Source organism: Leguminivora glycinivorella, chromosome 16 (assembly GCF_023078275.1).
Source record: "Leguminivora glycinivorella isolate SPB_JAAS2020 chromosome 16, LegGlyc_1.1, whole genome shotgun sequence".
Lineage (NCBI taxonomy): Eukaryota > Metazoa > Arthropoda > Insecta > Lepidoptera > Tortricidae > Leguminivora > Leguminivora glycinivorella.
In genome coordinates this window covers 10,237,786-10,258,965 of record NC_062986.1, presented here as the reverse complement: position 1 = coordinate 10,258,965, position 21,180 = coordinate 10,237,786, and the positions used below count along the sequence as shown (strand labels likewise).

Sequence of the window (21,180 nt, the reverse complement as noted above, 5' to 3'; positions counted from 1 at the left end):
TCTACGTAGGTACTTATTATGTAGATACGTACAAGCAAGTAGGTGTGGTAGGTACGGCGCACAATCTGTCTGTGCATAAGAAATAGATAGAGAAGTAGTTACTATACGGAGTAAGATTTTGTAAACTCGTGTCTACAACTCTCTCCAGCCTGCGGCTGTCGCGAGTTATTAACACTCGTTGACAAAATCCATCGTGTACATAAGTGCAAGTTGATCATTGAAATCTTATACCAGGTTACACCCTCCGCAAATGCGTTATCCGATAAAAAGAAAATATAATTATGAGTTTAATCCACTATCGTAGTGTCTAATATACACGTGTAGTTGTAGTATACTATATTAATACATTCCTACTTTTTCATTTTGAATGATAAGAAATTTGATAAGCGTAGTAATATAAATTATCAATTTTTACAACACTCACCGTCCTTAGCGGTCGCTCAAATATCGTCAGTTATCCTGCTTGTCACGTTCTTAGATAAGTACCTACCATAGCTGGGCACCGTTAATCAAATAGTTAACTTCGTTAATCGCTAATACGTTACTAAAAAAGTTAACTTCGTTAATCGTTAAAGCGATACATTTCGACAGATTTAACGAAAGTTAAAGTTAATCGTTAATCCGTTAACACGTGAAAAAAAATTAACTTTTCTTTAAATATTTAGTTGCATCAGTATCCACTATAACGTATTATATTTCTATAAAAGGCCGAAGTACAGGTAACGTGGAAGGCAGTGATCGCCTGAGCTACTGCCTAGAGCTGTGTCAGGAGAGATGCTGGCGGTGACGGGACTGTTGTGGCACTTTGGGCGGTAGAGGCTAGGGAAGCGAATGTGGTCGTAAATAGGGCTCGAATTTGCTGCCCTATCACTACAACAGTCGCCATGGTAAAGCTTAGGATTCACCGAATCAAAGTTAGTAAAAGCAAATCCACGTGAAGAATACTTTTTTAGGTAATATTTCGGACTTTTAGCAATCGACATTAAACAAACCTAGGATTTACCGGCAAATCATAGGATTTGCCGTACTTCGGGCTTTTATAGTCGCGTTCAGAACGTGTTTTTCGCAGCGCAGATGGCGCCTGTGCCCTACTAGATTAACGATTAACGGACTCGGAAAAATTTAACGGAAGTTAACGAGTCCGTTAACATTTTTTCAAGTTAACTTAAAAGTTAATCCGTTAATCGAAATGTTAACTTCGTTAATTAACGGATTAACGAGTTAATGCCCAGCTATGGTACCTACGTACTACACATTGTACTTATTCTATAAAAGAATAGCTTTCCCAACTTAGACTTAACTCAATTACAATCTAAATAAGTAAATACTTAATAATAGATTAAGAGTTTTGTTTGTAAAATGTCTATAAAAAATACTGAAATAAACAGTTTACTTTTTAAACACTGAAATAGCCAGCGACTATTTCGTGGGCCCTGAAACTACCATGGAATATGTCGAGTGGTATTAGAATGCCTCTCTTTTTAGAAGAGCTAAGAGGTAGGTCCCTAAAATTGTCAGTTTTTGTAAGCTGAACAAAACGGACTTCGAAATGGTATGTACAGAATACAAAAATCCTACGTCAGTAAATGAAAATAACACACAATTGCATGTAGGAAATTTATCAAAAATATACTTGTGTATTGCAGAATGCATAGTAGGTAAGTAATAAGTACTATGCATATACTACAATTAGGTATAGGTACTAAACAACATAGATATGAGATTTTTTTTTTTTTTTTTTACTTTTACTTTTTTTTTTACATATCACTTTTCTTTTGGCTTCGCGTTATCAATAAATATAAAGGGGCTTGCCGTAGTCACGTTTGTCTACATATTGGACACACAAACATTTGAATAAGCCTAATGAATGGGCCATCAAAAGTTTTCAACGCGATCATCGATAATAAAAATATATATTTGAATGTATTAAAAGTAAACTGATTATATCCGTAATATAAGTAGGTATCTATAAGGTAAAAAGTTAATCTGCTGAAAGAGCTTTGCTATTAAATAACATATAGTAGTCGTCTTCTAAAAAAATGTTCAGTCAAGACAGTGCCAGTGAAATAGGCCCCAAGATGAGTGATGTGTCAATTTAATTTTAGTAATAAAAGGGGGGTTTAATAACCATAAGTATTGGAGTGCTAATGATATTTTATCTAGGCGTACACCTTCAATAGATAGACGATCCTTCTTCTATAGTGGCTAGTAATCAGAGTCCATAATAGATGATTAAAATTCCCAACGTCCTATATAGGTTTCTATCAATACCACATTTTAAACCGTTGCACACGTAATAAAGGTTCAATTTCGTAGACGCTGCGAGTCAGGCCACCTCGTTAGGCACTTGCTGCAATTCTAGTTGTTAGGTTCTATGATAGTGCATCACAACATAATTAATGTGATGGACAGCTCTCAAGGTGACTGCTGCAGTGAAGTTTGCACGAGTTTATGAATTAACTTTATATTACGTCGAGTAGAAAGACATGTCAACGGTATCAACCAGCGGTGGCCCGCTGGGCTTAGGTAGGTAGTTATTAAGTGTCCCGACTAGGGTTGTAAAAAAAAACATTCAGTCGAATTGAGAACCTCCTCCTTTTTTGAAGTCGGTTAAAAAAACGGTTTTTTTTCTGGCTTGAAAAAAAAACCGTGAAAAAAAAACAGTTTTTTTTCTGGAGTATGTGTTTTTTTTCTAAAGTACGAAATCTCAAAATTTGCAAAGTAGTTAATAGTTTTATACGGTTTTTTAGACTTAATGTTAACTATTAAATTTTTGGTCTTATAAAAGTAACATTTACGAAATCTGTAGTTTGTAGTTATCACTATTTACTGTTGGCAACACCACCGCCTCTCCACGCTGCACGCCGCATCGGGGATTCCCCAATAAACGTTTGTATACTGAATTAAAATGTGCGTTATTGTTATTGAAACACGTTACAACTCACGAAAAACCGTTATTGTCGTATTATTTGTTCATCTGAAAAAAAAACATATTTAGAAAAAAAACCAAGGTGATCAGTTTTTTTTCATGTTTTTTTTCATAATTCTGAAAAAAAATTGGTTTTTTTTCTATTTACAACCCTAGTCCCGACAGGTGATATTGCCTATAGTATAGGTAGTAACCTAAACCTATGACCGTGTACAGCGTGTACTTACATAATTTTGTCATGTGTGTAGGAAAGTCCCAAACTGGGAATGTCCGTAATTCACAAAACATATCGAAGTATAAGCGTTAGCACATTTTTATGGAATGTGCACTTTTTCTTACACAATGCACGAGAGTAAAATATTACTTAATTTACAATTTTGTACAGAATTTAAATTGCTAGTACATACAGGTCCCTATGGTAGAAACACTAGAAACACGTCTTTTAACCAGCTTCATTAATAAATTTATGTTTCAGAGCAAGAGAAAAGAAAATAATAAGCTAACGCGAACCGATGCCGCGATGAATACAATACTACAATTATTGTAATAAAGTCTGACGTTACGAGTAATTTCTCAAGGCATCTAGGTAATTTTATATAAAAAACGATTGAATGATCATGATGAAATAGCTAACACTTACCTACATGTTAAAAACCAGACATAACTAATCTGCAGTTCCATGTTTTTTGCAGTATCTACAAGTCATAAGTTACCTACGTTTTAATTAATTAGTCGTCTAAAATTATACACGTTTAACTACCGAGACGAACATGCGATACTCGAACCATGAAATGCAGAAGCTCGAGCAAGGTCGGAAAACCCAAGTCTGTTCCAGCCTTTGCCGGCAATTGTAAAATTATTCACTCATATTTCTAAGTAGGATGCAATCCAGGCAGACAATTATGGTCGCGCGATAAATGATAAAACATCTGGCCATCCCTATCGCACTTATTAATAGTGCGATAGGGACGGCCTGATATTTTATCGTCTATCGCGCGACCATGCTACCCGTGCAGTACTCGTAAGTAGCCTCAGTTAAAAGCTTCAGACACATACATTTTCTACATTGTTTACAGGCCTTCGAATAAATCGCATGCAATTTTGCAGCCAAACAGGTGCAACAAATTGAATCAATCAATCAAATGCAGCAATGTAACGTATGCATTTATCACTGTGTACTGTACATACGAGTACATACAATCACGCTATTCACGCTTGTATCCCATAAAGGGGTAGGCAGAACATATGAAAGTACTCAAGTTTCAGTGCCACTCCAGGCAATTAAGGGGTTGAAAGAAAAGGAAATTATGACATTTCTTTGTTGTATTACCAAATTTGTACATATGATTAATAAGTCAATTTTTGATTACGTCTTAATAAAAGTTAATTTCCCATCTTATCAAACTTTTTTTTTTTTTACATATATTTCAATGTTTTGTATCTGAATAAACCTCGGTAATTTTGTGAAGTTGCGTTTTTGCTTAATTGCTTTATTTATTGTACCTTCTTTGAATAATTTACTTACCTATGTCTATTATTATTTTTTATGACTTGTGTATTGTTTAAGAGAATGCATACTTTCAATAAACTTGTTAAGACGTGAGAAACTGAGAACCGGTTAAAACATGTTTAAGGCTAATTCTATGTGAATAAAAATGTCTTTTGTACATTTTTAAAGATAATATATATTTATTGTTTCCGTTTATTTGAATAATTCGGGTTTTAGGTAAAGAGATCCTTCGACGAACATGTCAAGGCATGATACTTTGTATTCATATTTAACAAAGCATTAACTGGTGTAAACATGTTTTAGACTAACGCACCGGTAATTCTTGTGACTTGAATTTTTTATTGTAACAACTTAGTTGCTTTATTATAGATGTTTATTGTATTGTAAAATGACAAAAAGTTTATTGTTTGCGTTCAGGTATAAGATGAACTGGTTGAAACAAGATTTATGGTACGTTCCCCTGCTCTCTACCATATTACGAGTATAAAAGCCAAAGAGAGTCGAGGCTGAATAAGTATTCCTGTAGAGGCAGCCTTCTGTACCAGAGCTCCTTGTATCTAGTGTGGTATATAGAGAAGTGGAGTGTGCGTTTAAAAGTGAAGTGTTTATAGACAGATCCAACAATGGACGTGAGTATGTTTTTCTTTTAAATTACTGTAACCCATATTGCCTTTTTATAATATTGTTTCGTCTAGTGTTCTTTGTATTTAATTAATAGAATTGTTAATAGTGTTTAAAATATTGTCTTTCATTGTTTCAGTTCTCTGAAAATACTTTCAAGAACTATTACTACCCGGAAAATCAGGGTGATTCAACCGATGAGGAAGGTACAGCTGGTTTCAAAGTTAAGCAAGCCCTCGCAAAGAAACGTCCTGGAAATAATATTGACAGCTTCTTTGAACGACCTAAAAAGCAGTGTAAAACCTTGAAACGGTCTTCGAATGTAAGCAAAAGTTCGCCAGAAGGCGTGGCTAATTTATCATCTGGACAAGATGATGGGGCGTATTCATCTCACTTAATTAAAATAGAGATATATGATATGCAAACAATCAAAAACATCCCACCCACGGAACACTGGAAGCACGCGGACGTCAGACTGAAGTATTTTGCGTTGGAAGACGACTTGGAATTACAAAATACGCGAAATATTGTATATAATATTACAAAACAATTAGCTTCTAAGGACACATGTGTAAAATATTTTATAGATAATAAGAAACAGTGATAAATATAATTTTTAACGATAGCAGTAGGATAGTGTTAAAGTGTTTCACATTTCTTATCTTTCCTTTTTATGATTTAAGTAAATTTCCTTGTAAGATATTCTTTTGCATTGTTTCACATTAAAAATGACGAAAAGTGTTAAGTCGGTCCACTACATTTGTTAATATGTAATAACCCTCTTTGTTTTATAAAATGTATACTCTTTATTGAATTACTTAACGCAGAAACTCAATGTGGGGAGGCGGCCTCGTTTGACAATGGATTCTCTGAACTGTGATGTTTATGATGCGGAACTTATAAGACTCTGTGAAGTAATCGAACTAGATGAAGAGTTATATGAAGCCGCCCGACTTGTGAGCCAATGTCACGGAGAGACGTAAGTTATTTTCACTTAAAATATTCATGTTCCTGCATGTTCAAACCATTTAACGAATACCTGCTTCATGTTGAGTTTTAACTTGTTATGACCGGATCTTGTTTCTACTTGTAGCGATTATTCCATTACCTGCTGAACAATAGGATAGTTTTTTAACGAGGCGATACTTGATCTTATTGTTACGTTGATGGTAAGGTGGGAGAGCCCACATATATAAACGGGGTATCTGAGATTGTTATCATTCAGTGTTTTACCACCGTGCTTCAATAATTGTAATACTTATTTGTGACGTTCATTTCCAAAATGGTTTTTACTTACTATCATATTGGTCCCACTTTACCTCGTGACAAGATTGCACAATTAAGTAAAGAATTTATTTTAAAATGTTTCCATAACAGTATAAGGCTCTGGTACACAGAAAATAAGTTACCTTCTACATTAGTGGAAGATTTTGATATTAAACCATACTTTACACCATGTAGTGGTCATTATATCAACGATTCCAAGAAGAAAACTGTATCTGAAGATGTAATTGACGGTGTTTTAATGATGCAAGCCTATTGTCAGCAGTGTCGAAAAGATTTGAGTTAGTATAAATGAAGTAACATTTAAATATTTTTAATTATATCTCGCATCAGAGTATTTATAAATGTATATGTTTTCGTTGTTTTAGATCTTCTCAAATAGGAGGTGGATTGAAAAGGTCGGCTACAGTTTTAGAGACAGAAGAAGAAGAAGTATCTGTTAAGAAAAGTCGCCTAGCTGTTGAGCCTACATCATCAACGTCATCTAAACCAACCCCTTCTGTCATTGTAAGTACAAATAATAATGCTGAAATTGAATGTTCTGTATGTAAAAAGTTAGTGTCTAAAAGATATTTTAAAAATCATTTAAACAGTAATCTTCATAAAAATAATGTTATAAGATCTGACTTAGAATGGATTGATGTTCAATTAATTGAGAATGCGTTTAAGAATAGGGTGGCCACTTATAGAATACTACTTAATGAAAAAGTTTACCAACCTTTTACACCTGAAACTATTTTACAAAAGAATAGAGATAAAATCTTTGCATTATTGGATCGTTCCCTTGGTAATCATTTTGCATTGAAAGTTAACTTTATTCTAAATGCCGATTTTACACAAGAGAGCAAACAAATCAATAATACTTTTGATTTCCAACTATGTAACAATATTATTGATACTAGTAGCGACAAGGATGAAATTTTCGAGTCCGTGGTTAAGGATATATTAACAAAATTATCTAACTTTGAAAGAAAAGACAGTGGGTGGGGTTTAGTAAAATTTAACTATCTAGATGTTAATGTTAACAAATTTAATCCGTTGCGCGGTTCTTCTTATATTGAGTTACCACGAGATATTCAAAATAAAAAAGCAGTTATTAATGTAAAAAATAGTGATCAAGAATGTTTTAGATGGGCAGTATTGTCAGGATTATACCCCCCAACAAACCATCGTTCAAACTGTACTAAATCGTATATTGTTCATAAAAATAAATTGAATTTTAGAGATTTAACTTTTCCAATAAAATTGGGGGATATTCCAAAATTTGAAAATTATAATAATATGAGCATAAACGTTTTTGGAATTGAATACAATTCTCAAAATAAAAAACATGATATAGTAGGGCCATTGCATTTAACAAAGTGTAGAAAAGATATCCATTTGAACTTATTGTATATATCCAAAAATAGTAACGGACATTATTGCTTTATCAAAAACTTATCTAGATTAGTATCTAAGCAATTATCAAATACACAGCATGCTGTTCATATTTGCGATGGATGCTTATCCAACTTCACAACTCATGAAAATTTAATGAAACATCAAAGAAACGATTGTTTCCATGTTTGCACACATTTACCTTCAGAACAAGATAAAAAGAAAAACTGGTTCAATGAAAACGTTCCCACCAATGAAGTTACCTTCGATAATTACGAACGTAAATTAAGGGTGCCTTTTGTTGTTTATGCTGATTTTGAAGCCTTTTTAAACCCAATAGCAACACAGTCAAATAACCCTACAACATCTTCTACTACAAATATTCAAAAACATGAGGTATATAGTTTTGGATATTATATTAAGTGTTCTTATAATGATAAATTGTCTGTGTATAGAACATACAAAGGTAAAGATTGCACCCAGGTATTTATGAAGTACATAGAAAAAGATTTAAAAAGCATTTGTAAGAGGAATACTTTCGGAAAAACTCCATTGCCTTTATCCACTGAAAATAATAAACATATTGCTCAGAGTAGGACATGTTACATTTGTGATAGAAATTTAAATAGTGATTCTATCATTTCCTACAATTTCCATACTGGTCTTTACGAAGGCGTAGCACATACATTTTGTTCTGAAAAATACAAAGCACCTCAATTTATACCTGTATTTTTTCATAATTTGAGTAACTATGATAGTCATTTCATAGTACATGGACTTGGTTTGGTGGAAGGGGACATTGAATTGATTCCACAGAACAAAGAAAAATACATTTCATTTTCTAAGAAGTTACAAATAAATAATCGCACAATCAAATTGAGGTTTGTAGATTCACTTAAATTTATGCCCAGCAGTCTTGATAAACTAGCAAAAAACTTGTTTCCTAAACAATTTCATGAATTAAAATTGAATTTCACTTGTGAGGACGATTTTAAACGCTTATTACGAAAGGGTGTGTATCCGTATGAATACATGACATCATACGATTCTTTAAAGTTAACTGATCTTCCCTCTAAAGACAATTTTTTTAGTTCTTTGACTGATAGTCACATCTCAGAAGATGATTATAATCATGCAAAAGATGTTTGGTCCCACTTTCGTTGCAAAAATATGGGCGATTATTCCGATTTATACCTAAAAACAGATGTTTTGTTACTGGCTGACGTATTTGAAAATTTTAGAAACCTTTGTCTTAAGACCTATGGTTTAGATCCCGCTCATTATTATACTGCTCCAGGATTAAGTTGGGATGCAATGTTATTTACTACAAAAATAAAATTAGAACTCCTAACTGATATAGATAAAATATCATTCATTGCAAAAAATATTCGAGGTGGCATATCGCAATGTAGTAACAGATATGCGAAAGCTAATAATAAATTTATGGATGATTTTGATTCAAACATACCATCGTCCTATCTTATGTATTTTGATGCAAACAACCTTTACGGATGGGCTATGTCTCAATGTCTCCCTACAGGTAAATTTGAATGGGTTCATGTAGATACAGACTTCAATATAGCCGATGACGCTGATCATGGTTTCATATTAGAAGTTGACCTCGAATACCCTAACGAAATTCATGACTCACATTCAGATTTACCATTCTGTCCTGAAAACGTTTGTTTGGGTAATTGTAAAGAAAAAAACTGATTCCTAATTTAAATAGAAAAACTAATTATGTAATTCATTATCGAAATCTAAAACAGTGTTTGAAGAATGGTTTGGTATTAAGTAAAATACATCGCATTCTTAAATTTCAGCAGTCTATGTGGTTAAAAAGTTACATAGATTTAAATACCCACATGAGATCGCTGGCATCATCTGATTTTGAAAAAGATTTTTTTAAACTAATGAACAATTCAGTGTTCGGTAAGACTATGGAAAATGTTGCAAAACGTGTAAACGTCAAATTATTAAATCACTGGGAAAATCGAGGGAAATCGCAAGGGGTTCAGTCTTTGATAGCTAGACCTGAGTTCCACAGTCTATCCATATTCTCAGAGAATTTAGTAGCTGTTCAATTGAAAAAAACTAAAGTCTTTTATAATAAACCGATTTATTTGGGGTTTTGTGTATTAGATATATCAAAAACTTTAATGTATGACTTTCACTACAACTACATGAAAATCAAATATCCTAACAAACTCAAACTTCTTTATACAGATACAGATAGTTTAATTTATCAAATTTTCACTAAAAATTTTTATGCAGATATAAAACAAGATCTTAATTTCTATTTTGATACATCTGACTATCCTCCTATCAATAAATATAATTTCCCACTTATAAATAAAAAGCGATTAGGATTTTTCAAAGATGAAAATAATGGTAGAATTTTAAAAGAGTTCGTTGGTCTAAAATCTAAAATGTATGCCTTAGATGTTGAAAAGTATGATGAGAATGATGACAAAAAAGGTAAATATGGTGTTTTATCAAAAGCTAAAGGAGTCAATGTATGTGTTACAAAGAAATTTACTCTAAATAATTTCAAAACATGTTTATTTAATAAAAATGTGCAACGTGCTCAAATGCTAAGATTTAAATCTATAAAACATGTAATATTCACTCAAAAAATTAATAAAATATCATTATCTCATGATGATACAAAACGTTACTTATTAGAAAACACTTGTGACACCCTTGCGTGGGGACATTGTAAAATAAAAAAATAATTTAAATTTTGTCATGTAAATGACAGAACATTCAAATTCGAATTATTGTTTGTAATATATATTTTTTATGTAAATTTGAATAGTTAACTTAAATTTAATTGTAAATTATATTTTAATTAATTGTCTAATTTAACATTTATTCGTGTTTTGGCATAAGAATATTGTAAACATAGATTTATTGTTTTTTATGTTTAAATTTAAATTGGTGGTTGGGTATATAAAATGTAACAATAGATTATAAAGAAAAGTGTTAATATCAAAATAAATATACATATTTTTTATCAGGTTTTTTTTTTTTACTCTACTTTAGTTTAAATAGTAATATGTTTATTGAATAGCACCATTTAATGTCTATCCGCATTCATATCAACACTGTTAAACATATTACAGCATTCAAAGATGATTCATTTTTATCATCCTTTCACTACCATTGTCGCAGGTCCCAGTGGGTGTGGCAAAACTCAATTTGTTACAAATTTTTTGAATAATACTAAAGAGATATGTAACATAGAATTTGATGAAATTATTTGGTGTTATGATGAAATGCAACCTCTTTATAATCTAGAAAATGTAAATTATAGTCAAGGAATACCAGATTTTTCAATTTTCGATGGGAAAAAACCTAAACTTCTAATAATAGATGATTTAATGAGAGAATCAGATGGACGAGTTGTTGATATTTTTACTAAAGGAAGTCATCATAGAAATTTAAGTGTTTTTTATATAACACAAAACATATTTCATCAAGGAAGAGGTCAACGTGATATTTCACTGAACACAAGCTACATTGTATTTTTTAAGAACCCTAGAGATAAAACTCAAATACGATACCTGTCACGACAAGTTTGTCCTGAAAACTCAAAATTCGTGGATGAAGCCTACAAAGATGCTACAAAGGATGCTCATGGTTACCTTATGATTGATCTGAAACAAAATACAAATGACATATGTCGTTTTAAAACAAAAATATTTCCATTTGATGGACATTGCACAGTGTATGTACCCAAAAAGGATTTAAATATGATAAAAATCAACAAATTTTAGTCAGTTCTACATGATGCATGCAAGAGTAAACACATATAAACATTTATTAGAAGCATTGCACTTGCTTAAACCCAAATATCGTACTGCATTACTTAAATCTTGTGATGATGAAGAGATCAACATTATATGCGAGTGCATTTATAATGTTCTGAATGGGAAAATTCCTTTAGAAAAAAAGGAAAAAACAAAGTTAAAAAAGTACAAAGACATATTAAGGAAATTAGTTTCAAAAGGTAAACATAAATTAAGAAAAACGGTTATAATTCAAAAAGGAGGTGCCTTTTTACCTATTATTTTAGGAGCAGTTCTAAGTGCCTTAGTTAACTCTTTATCATAAATAAACAAAATGGAAAACACGAAAAAAATGTTATTAGTTGAATCGGACTTTATTGAAAAGTTGAAACGCAATGAGAACCCTCCTGAAAATTCCTCATCTCGGCTAGATGAAGAAATGCAAAAAATTCTCAAAAGTAAAATGAACGATCGTGAAAAATGGATGCTTTATTCTCAAGCATTGCAGCGGTTTCTACATTTTATTGAAACAGATCGAAAACCGTTTAAGATACCTATAGTAATGGAGGGTTCGATCAATTCAACAAAGAAAGTAATGATATCATAAATTCAAAGATACCCAAAAAGGAGGAGACAGAATATAAGGAATCAGCGAAAGGTGATGTAACTGAGATAGCTGCACCATCTTTGTTTAACACGACACCTGGTGAAATAAATCAAGAATCAATGCCGATCAGTCCATCAAAAATAATAGAGATATTACCTAAATCTTATGAAAAAAAAGCTAGAACGCTATTAGATTACATTGTTTTAAGTAAACCTAAAATTTGGTGGAAGCAGACTGGTGAAGTTGTTATAAACAACCAGACTATTCAAAATAGCAATATTACCGATTTGGTGAGCGACACGGTTAGATGTCTTAAACGTCCTAAACCAATTGGGTGGGAAGTGTTTGCTTTACTTTTAAAAGATATCAAAGTTCCTAAGTCATGCATTGGTAATCCTACAAATTTAGCATTTATTAATGACACTCCTTTGATTGAGCCCTTTACCCCCTCTACTTCTATAAGAACACGAGCCTCGTTAGATAAAGAAAACAACACATCTACTCCTCTTACTACACGAGTACAAAAATCATCTGCAAAAACTATAAATTGGGAAAGATGGACTCCTTATTAGATATTAACAGAATCTACTATGATATCTCTCATCCCGCTGGTTATAGCAGTTTAAATAATTTAACAAAGGAAATGAAAGGTCAAATGAATAAAGAAGATGTAAAAAAATGGTTACAATCTCAAGACACGTATACACTACATAAACCTGTTCACAGGCGGTTTACTAGAAATAGATACATTCTATCTAACTTTAATGAACTTTGGCAAGCTGATTTGAGTGACATGAGTACATATAGTCAATTTAATGATGGTTACAAATATATTCTTTGTGTTATCGATGTATTCAGTAAATATGCTTTTGCAAGAGCCGTGAAGAAGAAGGATTCAGCAACAGTTAAACATTGTTTTGAAAGCATATTTACTGAAGCCAACTCAGTTCCTCGTCATATCCAATCTGATAAAGGTACGGAATTCGTTTCAAAGGTGGTAAGAGATTATTTCAAAAGTAAAAATATTAATTATTATACCACTAATAACCCTGATATTAAAGCAAGTATAGTAGAAAGGTTCCAGAGAACTCTTAAAACGAAAATGTGGCGTTACTTCACTCATAAGAATACATATAATTACATAAATGTTCTACAAGATCTTCTTTATTCTTACAACCACAGCTATCATTCAAGCATAAAAATGTGTCCAGTTGATGTTAACTCTAATAATATTATGACTGTTTGGTGTAATTTATATGATCGCAATACAGATAGACAAATCTCACTAGAAACTGCAAAACTAAACGTAGGAGATCATGTTAGAATCACTAAATACAAACATATATTTCAAAAAGGTTACGAAAGTAATTGGAGTGATGAAATATTTATAATTAATTCAATTATTAAAAGATCTCCTCGGATTGTTTATACACTAAGGGATTTGGAAGGCGAACGCATAATTGGGACATTCTATTCAAAAGAATTACAAAAAGTAACTTACCTCCCCTCCAACGAGTATAAAATTGATAAAATATTACGTTCACGTCGAGTTGCTGGCAGAAAGGAAATACTAGTGAAGTGGCAAGGTTATCCTAATAAATTTAATTCTTGGATACCTGAATCAAGCTTAAAGAAAATATGAGTGATAATAGCTTTTATTTAACTTTGTTAAGTAATAGTTCATCCGATTATTACACAGATAATACGACTGCACATTTTTTAACAAAATTACCAAAGACCATTAAATTGGATGGAGAATGGGTAGTTGGTTTGGTGGAATTTCAATACCCTTGTTCTATGTATAATGTACAAGAGCATGAAAACATAATTTATATAAAGAAAAAAGTGTTTTCGCCTGCTGACAAGACTTCAAAAATTGTGGATATAAAAACTCATATACCAGCCACTACTTACGATAATATAGATCACTTTCTTCAAGCGTTTAATGAAAACCCTCAGTTAAAAAATAATGTAAAATTTCGTTATGATGAACTAACAAAAATGATAGGAGTAACAACATCAAATAAAGATATCACTTCTATCATAACAACCCCAATACTAAGTCTTCAAATGGGTTTTAAACCAAGAACAAATTTGAAACAAATCACATTGGGAAAAAACCCAGCAAATTTATATTTAGGTTTACCATCTCAAATATTTGTTTATACAGATATCATTCATCCACAAGTAGTTGGAGATGTTATAACATCGTTACTTAGAATAATACCTTTAGATCCAACTAAGTTCATTTATGGAGCTTATAAAACACATATTTTCTCACCTGCTCACTATGTACCAGTTTTACGAAGAGAGTTTGATACAATTGAAATAGATATAAGAACAACAACCGGTGTTAGAGTACCATTTCAATTTGGGTCTTCTTGCGTGAAACTACACTTTCAACGTGTAAAATGATGTATAACAGATCATCAACCTCTTGTCCTTACGAACATTATTATTCACACCAAGCCGGCTCTGGTGTAGGAATTGTCTATAAGGGAGTTCCATATCAAAGAGGACATGGTATAGGCAGTTTTTTGGGAGGCCTATTTAGATCCGTACTCCCTTTATTATCTAGTGGTTTAAGAACCATTGGAAAAGAAACTTTAGGAGCAGGAGTTGGACTCTTATCTGATATGGTAAATGCTCGCCCTATAGACAGTTCCATACGATCACGATTCAAGGAAGCAAGTGCAAACCTGAAAAGAAAGGCCGATGAAAAAATTGATTCCCTTATGTCAGGATCTGGGTATAAAATGTCCAATAAAAGAAGGGAACCGCTCATTGCTCTAAAAGCATCGCGACGAAGAGGAAGTAAAAAAAAAAAAAAGATATAAATAACGATATATTTTCAAACTAAATAATGTCATTTTTACATAATCATTCATGTGAGTGTGCGAAATCTGAATTAGATATATTTGCCCTTCCATCAACTCAAACAAGCATTGAAAGCGGACAGTGGATTCATTATAAACCAATTTCATCTTTAAGCGATGACGGTCCAATCGAATTTCAAGTACCTGGATCAGGTGATGACTACATAGATCTATCACACACAATGATACACATTACTGCTAAAGTGTTGAACCAAGATGGTACTAAATTAAAAGCAGATGCTGCAGTTGGACCCACCAATAACTGGTTACATTCTCTTTTTAATCAACTTGATGTATATTTAAATCAAAAACTCATATCACCACCAAACAATACATATGCCTACCGTGCTTATATGGAAAATCTTCTCAACTACGGACCAGCAGCCAAAACAACTCATCTTACTTGTGGATTGTGGTATGAAGATACGCCGGGCTATATGGATACTGTTGACGTTAACAACAAAGGGTTTAACAAAAGGCTGGAATTTATCAAGGAGAGTAAGGAAGTAGAAATGATTGGTCATTTACATGGTGATATATTTAATCAAGAGAAATTCTTAATAAATGGTGTAGAACTACGTATTAAGTTAGTTCGCTCAAAAGAATCATTCAATCTTATTTGCCACCAAGATAAAAAATTCAAAGTACAAATAATGGATGCCAGCCTCATTGTAAGGAGAACGAGAATCAATCCTAGTGTTTTGTTAGCCCATCAAAAAGTATTAGCCACAACAACTGCGAAGTACCCCATTACGAGGGCAGAAGTTAAGGTTCTCACAATACCGACGGGGGTTCAGGGTAAAACATTAGATAATATATTTCTCGGACAAATTCCTAAAAGATGTATTATTGGATTTGTATCAAATTCAGGTTTTAATGGTAATTTAGCATTAAATCCGTTTAATTTTCAACATTATAATATGAATTCATTTAGTTTGTTCGTAGATGGTCATGAAGTTCCTTCTAAAACATTACAACCTTCATTTAGTTCTGGTACAATAGCAGCAGCATATCACACTCTATTTTCTGGAACTGGTATTCATTTCCATAACGAGGGTAATGGAATAAGCAGAACAGATTTTGGTCAAGGTTATTGTTTATTGTGTTTTGATTTAACTCCTGATTTATCTGCTAATTCAACTTCACACTGGAATCTTGTTAGACATGGTAGCGTTCGGATAGAAGTACGTTTTGATTCCGCTCTAACTAGTACCATTAACTGTATTGTGTATGCAGAATTTGATAATATAATTGAAATAAATAAAAATCGTGATGTATCTGTAGATTACAATAGTTAAGAAACATATAAATACCCCGTTCTCTTTAATTTATTTTATTTGGAATTCATCATTGTTTGCATGATCATCAATAATTTGTATATGTTACTTAACTATGGATACTAAAGAAATTCAATTTTGTATGAGGAAACTAAACCCATTGTTTAATTCAAATGTTTTTGCTGCCAACAAAATACCTATTCGGGTTAATCTACCTACCTTTATTGTCAGTAATTTGGACCCTGATTCAAAACCGGGTTCCCATTGGGTTGCTATACACATTGATGTAAATGGTGTAGGTGAATATTTTGACTCCTTTGGCAGGAAACCTTCCGGTTATCATAAGTCATTTCTAGATAGAAATACGAGACGGTGGTTTTACAATAATAAATCACTTCAAAACCATTTCACTTCTGTTTGTGGTGAATATTGTTTAGTTTATTTGTATTTTAAGTTTCATGGAAAATCTATGAAACATATGCTTAACTTGTTTTCTGATAATTCTTTATGTAATGATCTAGTATTACGAAATATGTTTAAGACCTTTTTTGTGAAATAAATAAAAATACGTGTACTGGTAATAATGATTTTTATTTTTAATTCTCACATAGTTACCTTTATAAAACTACAGACATTTGACACCATTTTATTTCTTATTTATTTTGTTTGGAATGTGAAACAATGCAAAAGAATATCTTACAAGGAAATTTACTTAAATCATAAAAAGGAAAGATAAGAAATGTGAAACACTTTAACACTATCCTACTGCTATCGTTAAAAATTATATTTATCACTGTTTCTTATTATCTATAAAATATTTTACACATGTGTCCTTAGAAGCTAATTGTTTTGTAATATTATATACAATATTTCGCGTATTTTGTAATTCCAAGTCGTCTTCCAACGCAAAATACTTCAGTCTGACGTCCGCGTGCTTCCAGTGTTCCGTGGGTGGGATGTTTTTGATTGTTTGCATATCATATATCTCTATTTTAATTAAGTGAGATGAATACGCCCCATCATCTTGTCCAGATGATAAATTAGCCACGCCTTCTGGCGAACTTTTGCTTACATTCGAAGACCGTTTCAAGGTTTTACACTGCTTTTTAGGTCGTTCAAAGAAGCTGTCAATATTATTTCCAGGACGTTTCTTTGCGAGGGCTTGCTTAACTTTGAAACCAGCTGTACCTTCCTCATCGGTTGAATCACCCTGATTTTCCGGGTAGTAATAGTTCTTGAAAGTATTTTCAGAGAACTGAAACAATGAAAGACAATATTTTAAACACTATTAACAATTCTATTAATTAAATACAAAGAACACTAGACGAAACAATATTATAAAAAGGCAATATGGGTTACAGTAATTTAAAAAGAAAAACATACTCACGTCCATTGTTGGATCTGTCTATAAACACTTCACTTTTAAACGCACACTCCACTTCTCTATATACCACACTAGATACAAGGAGCTCTGGTACAGAAGGCTGCCTCTACAGGAATACTTATTCAGCCTCGACTCTCTTTGGCTTTTATACTCGTAATATGGTAGAGAGCAGGGGAACGTACCATAAATCTTGTTTCAACCAGTTCATCTTATACCTGAACGCAAACAATAAACTTTTTGTCATTTTACAATACAATAAACATCTATAATAAAGCAACTAAGTTGTTACAATAAAAAATTCAAGTCACAAGAATTACCGGTGCGTTAGTCTAAAACATGTTTACACCAGTTAATGCTTTGTTAAATATGAATACAAAGTATCATGCCTTGACATGTTCGTCGAAGGATCTCTTTACCTAAAACCCGAATTATTCAAATAAACGGAAACAATAAATATATATTATCTTTAAAAATGTACAAAAGACATTTTTATTCACATAGAATTAGCCTTAAACATGTTTTAACCGGTTCTCAGTTTCTCACGTCTTAACAAGTTTATTGAAAGTATGCATTCTCTTAAACAATACACAAGTCATAAAAAATAATAATAGACATAGGTAAGTAAATTATTCAAAGAAGGTACAATAAATAAAGCAATTAAGCAAAAACGCAACTTCACAAAATTACCGAGGTTTATTCAGATACAAAACATTGAAATATATGTAAAAAAAAAAAAAAAAGTTTGATAAGATGGGAAATTAACTTTTATTAAGACGTAATCAAAAATTGACTTATTAATCATATGTACAAATTTGGTAATACAACAAAGAGATGTATGATAGAAATAGGTATAAGATATCATAAATATTCGAGAAAAAGAAAGATACGCTAGATAGGATCGTTAAGTTTAGGTATTTGGATAAACTTAAATGTAACTCAGAAGTTCTTAAGTTAAAACGTAATTATAATACATTTCATAAATACCTACATTTATAGAAATAAAAATAAAAGTAGGTGAAACTCAGTTAGGTTTCATAAAGGTAAGTCTAGACTACTTAGGTTAACTAAGAGTAGGTTTTAATTAAATTTGGTTAGGTTACGAATGGAAAAGTTAGGTATTTTAATTAGGTTAGGTTAGGTTAGAATCGCAATCCATATGATCACAAAGTTATACTAAAAATTAATTATAAAATACCTATCAGTATGAGACACAAGGAAAAGGTGTGCATGACACTGCCAGGTAGCTGGGTAGGGTAACAATGGTCTAGCGCCGAGTCCAGATCGAACAATAGAAAGGGTCGGTAATCCTTTTGTGACCGTCGTGCACAAGGTGTATTGTGTAAAGAACGTATTCTGTAAATACTAGAAGGAGGCTTCTGAGAGCGTCGAGACCCAGCGCAATGAATCTAAATGGGGGGCTATTAGTTTTTTTTTTTTTTTTTTTTTTTTTTTTTTTTTTTTTTTTTTTTTTTTTTAGGTTTAGCAAGACCATGGATGGGCGGTGGTGGGGTCCTGGGAGCAGGCCCCAGACCCGGGCTGGTAACGGGGGTATCCTACTACTGACATTGCAGTGACAGGTTGCCAGCCTCTCGCCTCTATGCCACAATTTAACCCATATCCCACAGTCGACTTCTACGACACCTAAGTGCAGGAAGAGAGGGGGTGGTGACATTCTTCACCTGTCAGCAGACGGACACGTTTTGCCAATTTCTTGCCCCCATAAATCGATACCTGACTTTTGCACGTGTTTTTGCGTATATCAAGTGCAGACCAGTTAAACCAGTCGGATGCACCGTTAAAGTTTTGGGGTGCAGTGTTAATTATTGCGGTCAGTGACAATGATGAGTGGTATTAGTGTCTGGATTTTTACATGACATTGACATGTTCCTATTTGTAGCTGGGTCACTATGGACCATGAACAATAGGTGAGTCAAATATCCACATTTTAAAAAAATACGGTAGTTTTATAAAATGTTTCTCGGGCCCGGTTTCTCATGATGTAGGTCACAAATCACAACCAGAGATTAGTCTCTAGTAGGTAAGTATCATAAACTTTAAGGTACCTACACCATGGAATTAAGATTCCAATGTTGATCTAGTTGTCGATAGTGTATTACAGTAGTTCCGACCTATTATGGAAGTTTTAAATGAGTTTTGAGTTCTAAATGAGATTACCTAGGGAACAGGGCAAGAAGTCTTCCGTGAAAACTCGAATGCTACAGATTTGTTTTGATTATTAGTTTAAAATCTATCTCGAAAGTCAAAATAGCTCTTGGTTCATAGCTAGGTGGGCATGTTGGAAAATGAAATATTTATTTTTCAAGTAGGCATATTACAATGCGCATATATGAACGTCAAATAAAGCTACGCCGGCTCTAACCCTACGCCTCAGGCTCGAGAAAATTTCAGTCCCCCCTCAGTTGGGAGGGGGGTATCCACTATGGGACCGGCAAGAAACCTGGCATACCTACATCATGGAATCGGAAAAATGTATGTTAACGATGATTCTAACAACATGCTCCTCTGAGGTGCAAAATAAATTAAAATTCCATGAGCATCGGCATGTCTAACTACTCTAAGTTTCGCAAAGTCAATATTGTCTCACCGAGTATTTGCAGAAAGCTGTCCTCGAGCCGCATGGTGGAGGACAGCAGGTAGTCCGTCCCCTCCAGCTCGCTGGGCACCATGACGTCGCTCCGCATCGTCACCTCCCACTCGGCCACCCTCAAACCTTTGCACGCACTCGTACCGAACGAACACAACCAAATATTTATGTTACATAATTGGATTATTTACATCACAATATATCACTTGAAAGCGCGTCGTGTTCGGCTGCGAGTCTTGTAATTAATCGCGGCATGGACTCGCGCGCAGTACGGTTCACGTGTGGGACTGTGGGCACGATAAGGGCCGCGTCGGCGCAGTGGCAGTGCCGCTGCCGAGCTGCCGGTGGTCGGTGCGGTGCGCGCGGCCGCGGTGCGCGCTCTGCCGCGCCGCGCCGCCGGCGCCGCGCGTCAGCTGATTCGTCCACTATAAATAATATGGAATTATTTGGATGCAGTTTAACTGTTAGCTAACCGGTGTCCCTTACTAGTCACGTGTCGATGGATCATCGTGAAGACAACTTAATCATTCACGCTAATGCTAGAGGTATTACTCGCCAAATTAAACCGCTATCGGTTTAATTTATGATACCTTATTATTAAATATAAAGACGACTTCGATAACTACACATGGTTTATGAGGGCGATGGCACTAAATAACATTATCTATATTGCTCAAGGTCAGTAAATAAAAACTAAAAGATAAGCCTGCCTACTTGCAACATATATGTACCAAGTACGCTAATACATATTTTACATATACATACATATGTAAGTATGTACAATAGGTATTTTTAAGAAATAACCATTTGCAGAGACTCCATCTTTCTAGTTGTGCAAAAACACACTTTTCACAATGGTTAAAGTTTTTATCTTTTGGTAAGAACCATTAATACCATTATGTAAATACAGTACAGAGAA

At 33.2% G+C, this 21,180-nt stretch overlaps 1 protein-coding gene across 1 annotated transcript in view; it reads right to left on the bottom strand.

Moving 5' to 3' along the window:
* The window catches only part of LOC125235017 (hepatocyte nuclear factor 4-gamma-like), a 79,598-nt gene extending 58,982 nt beyond the window's left edge, over positions 1–20,616 (bottom strand). The window contains exon 1 of the mRNA XM_048141466.1: positions 20,262–20,616. Coding sequence (XP_047997423.1) covers positions 20,262–20,358 — 97 coding nt within the window. The 5' untranslated portion in view covers positions 20,359–20,616. The remainder of the gene's footprint in view (positions 1–20,261) is intronic.
* Between the last annotated feature and the right edge of the window lie 564 nt (positions 20,617–21,180).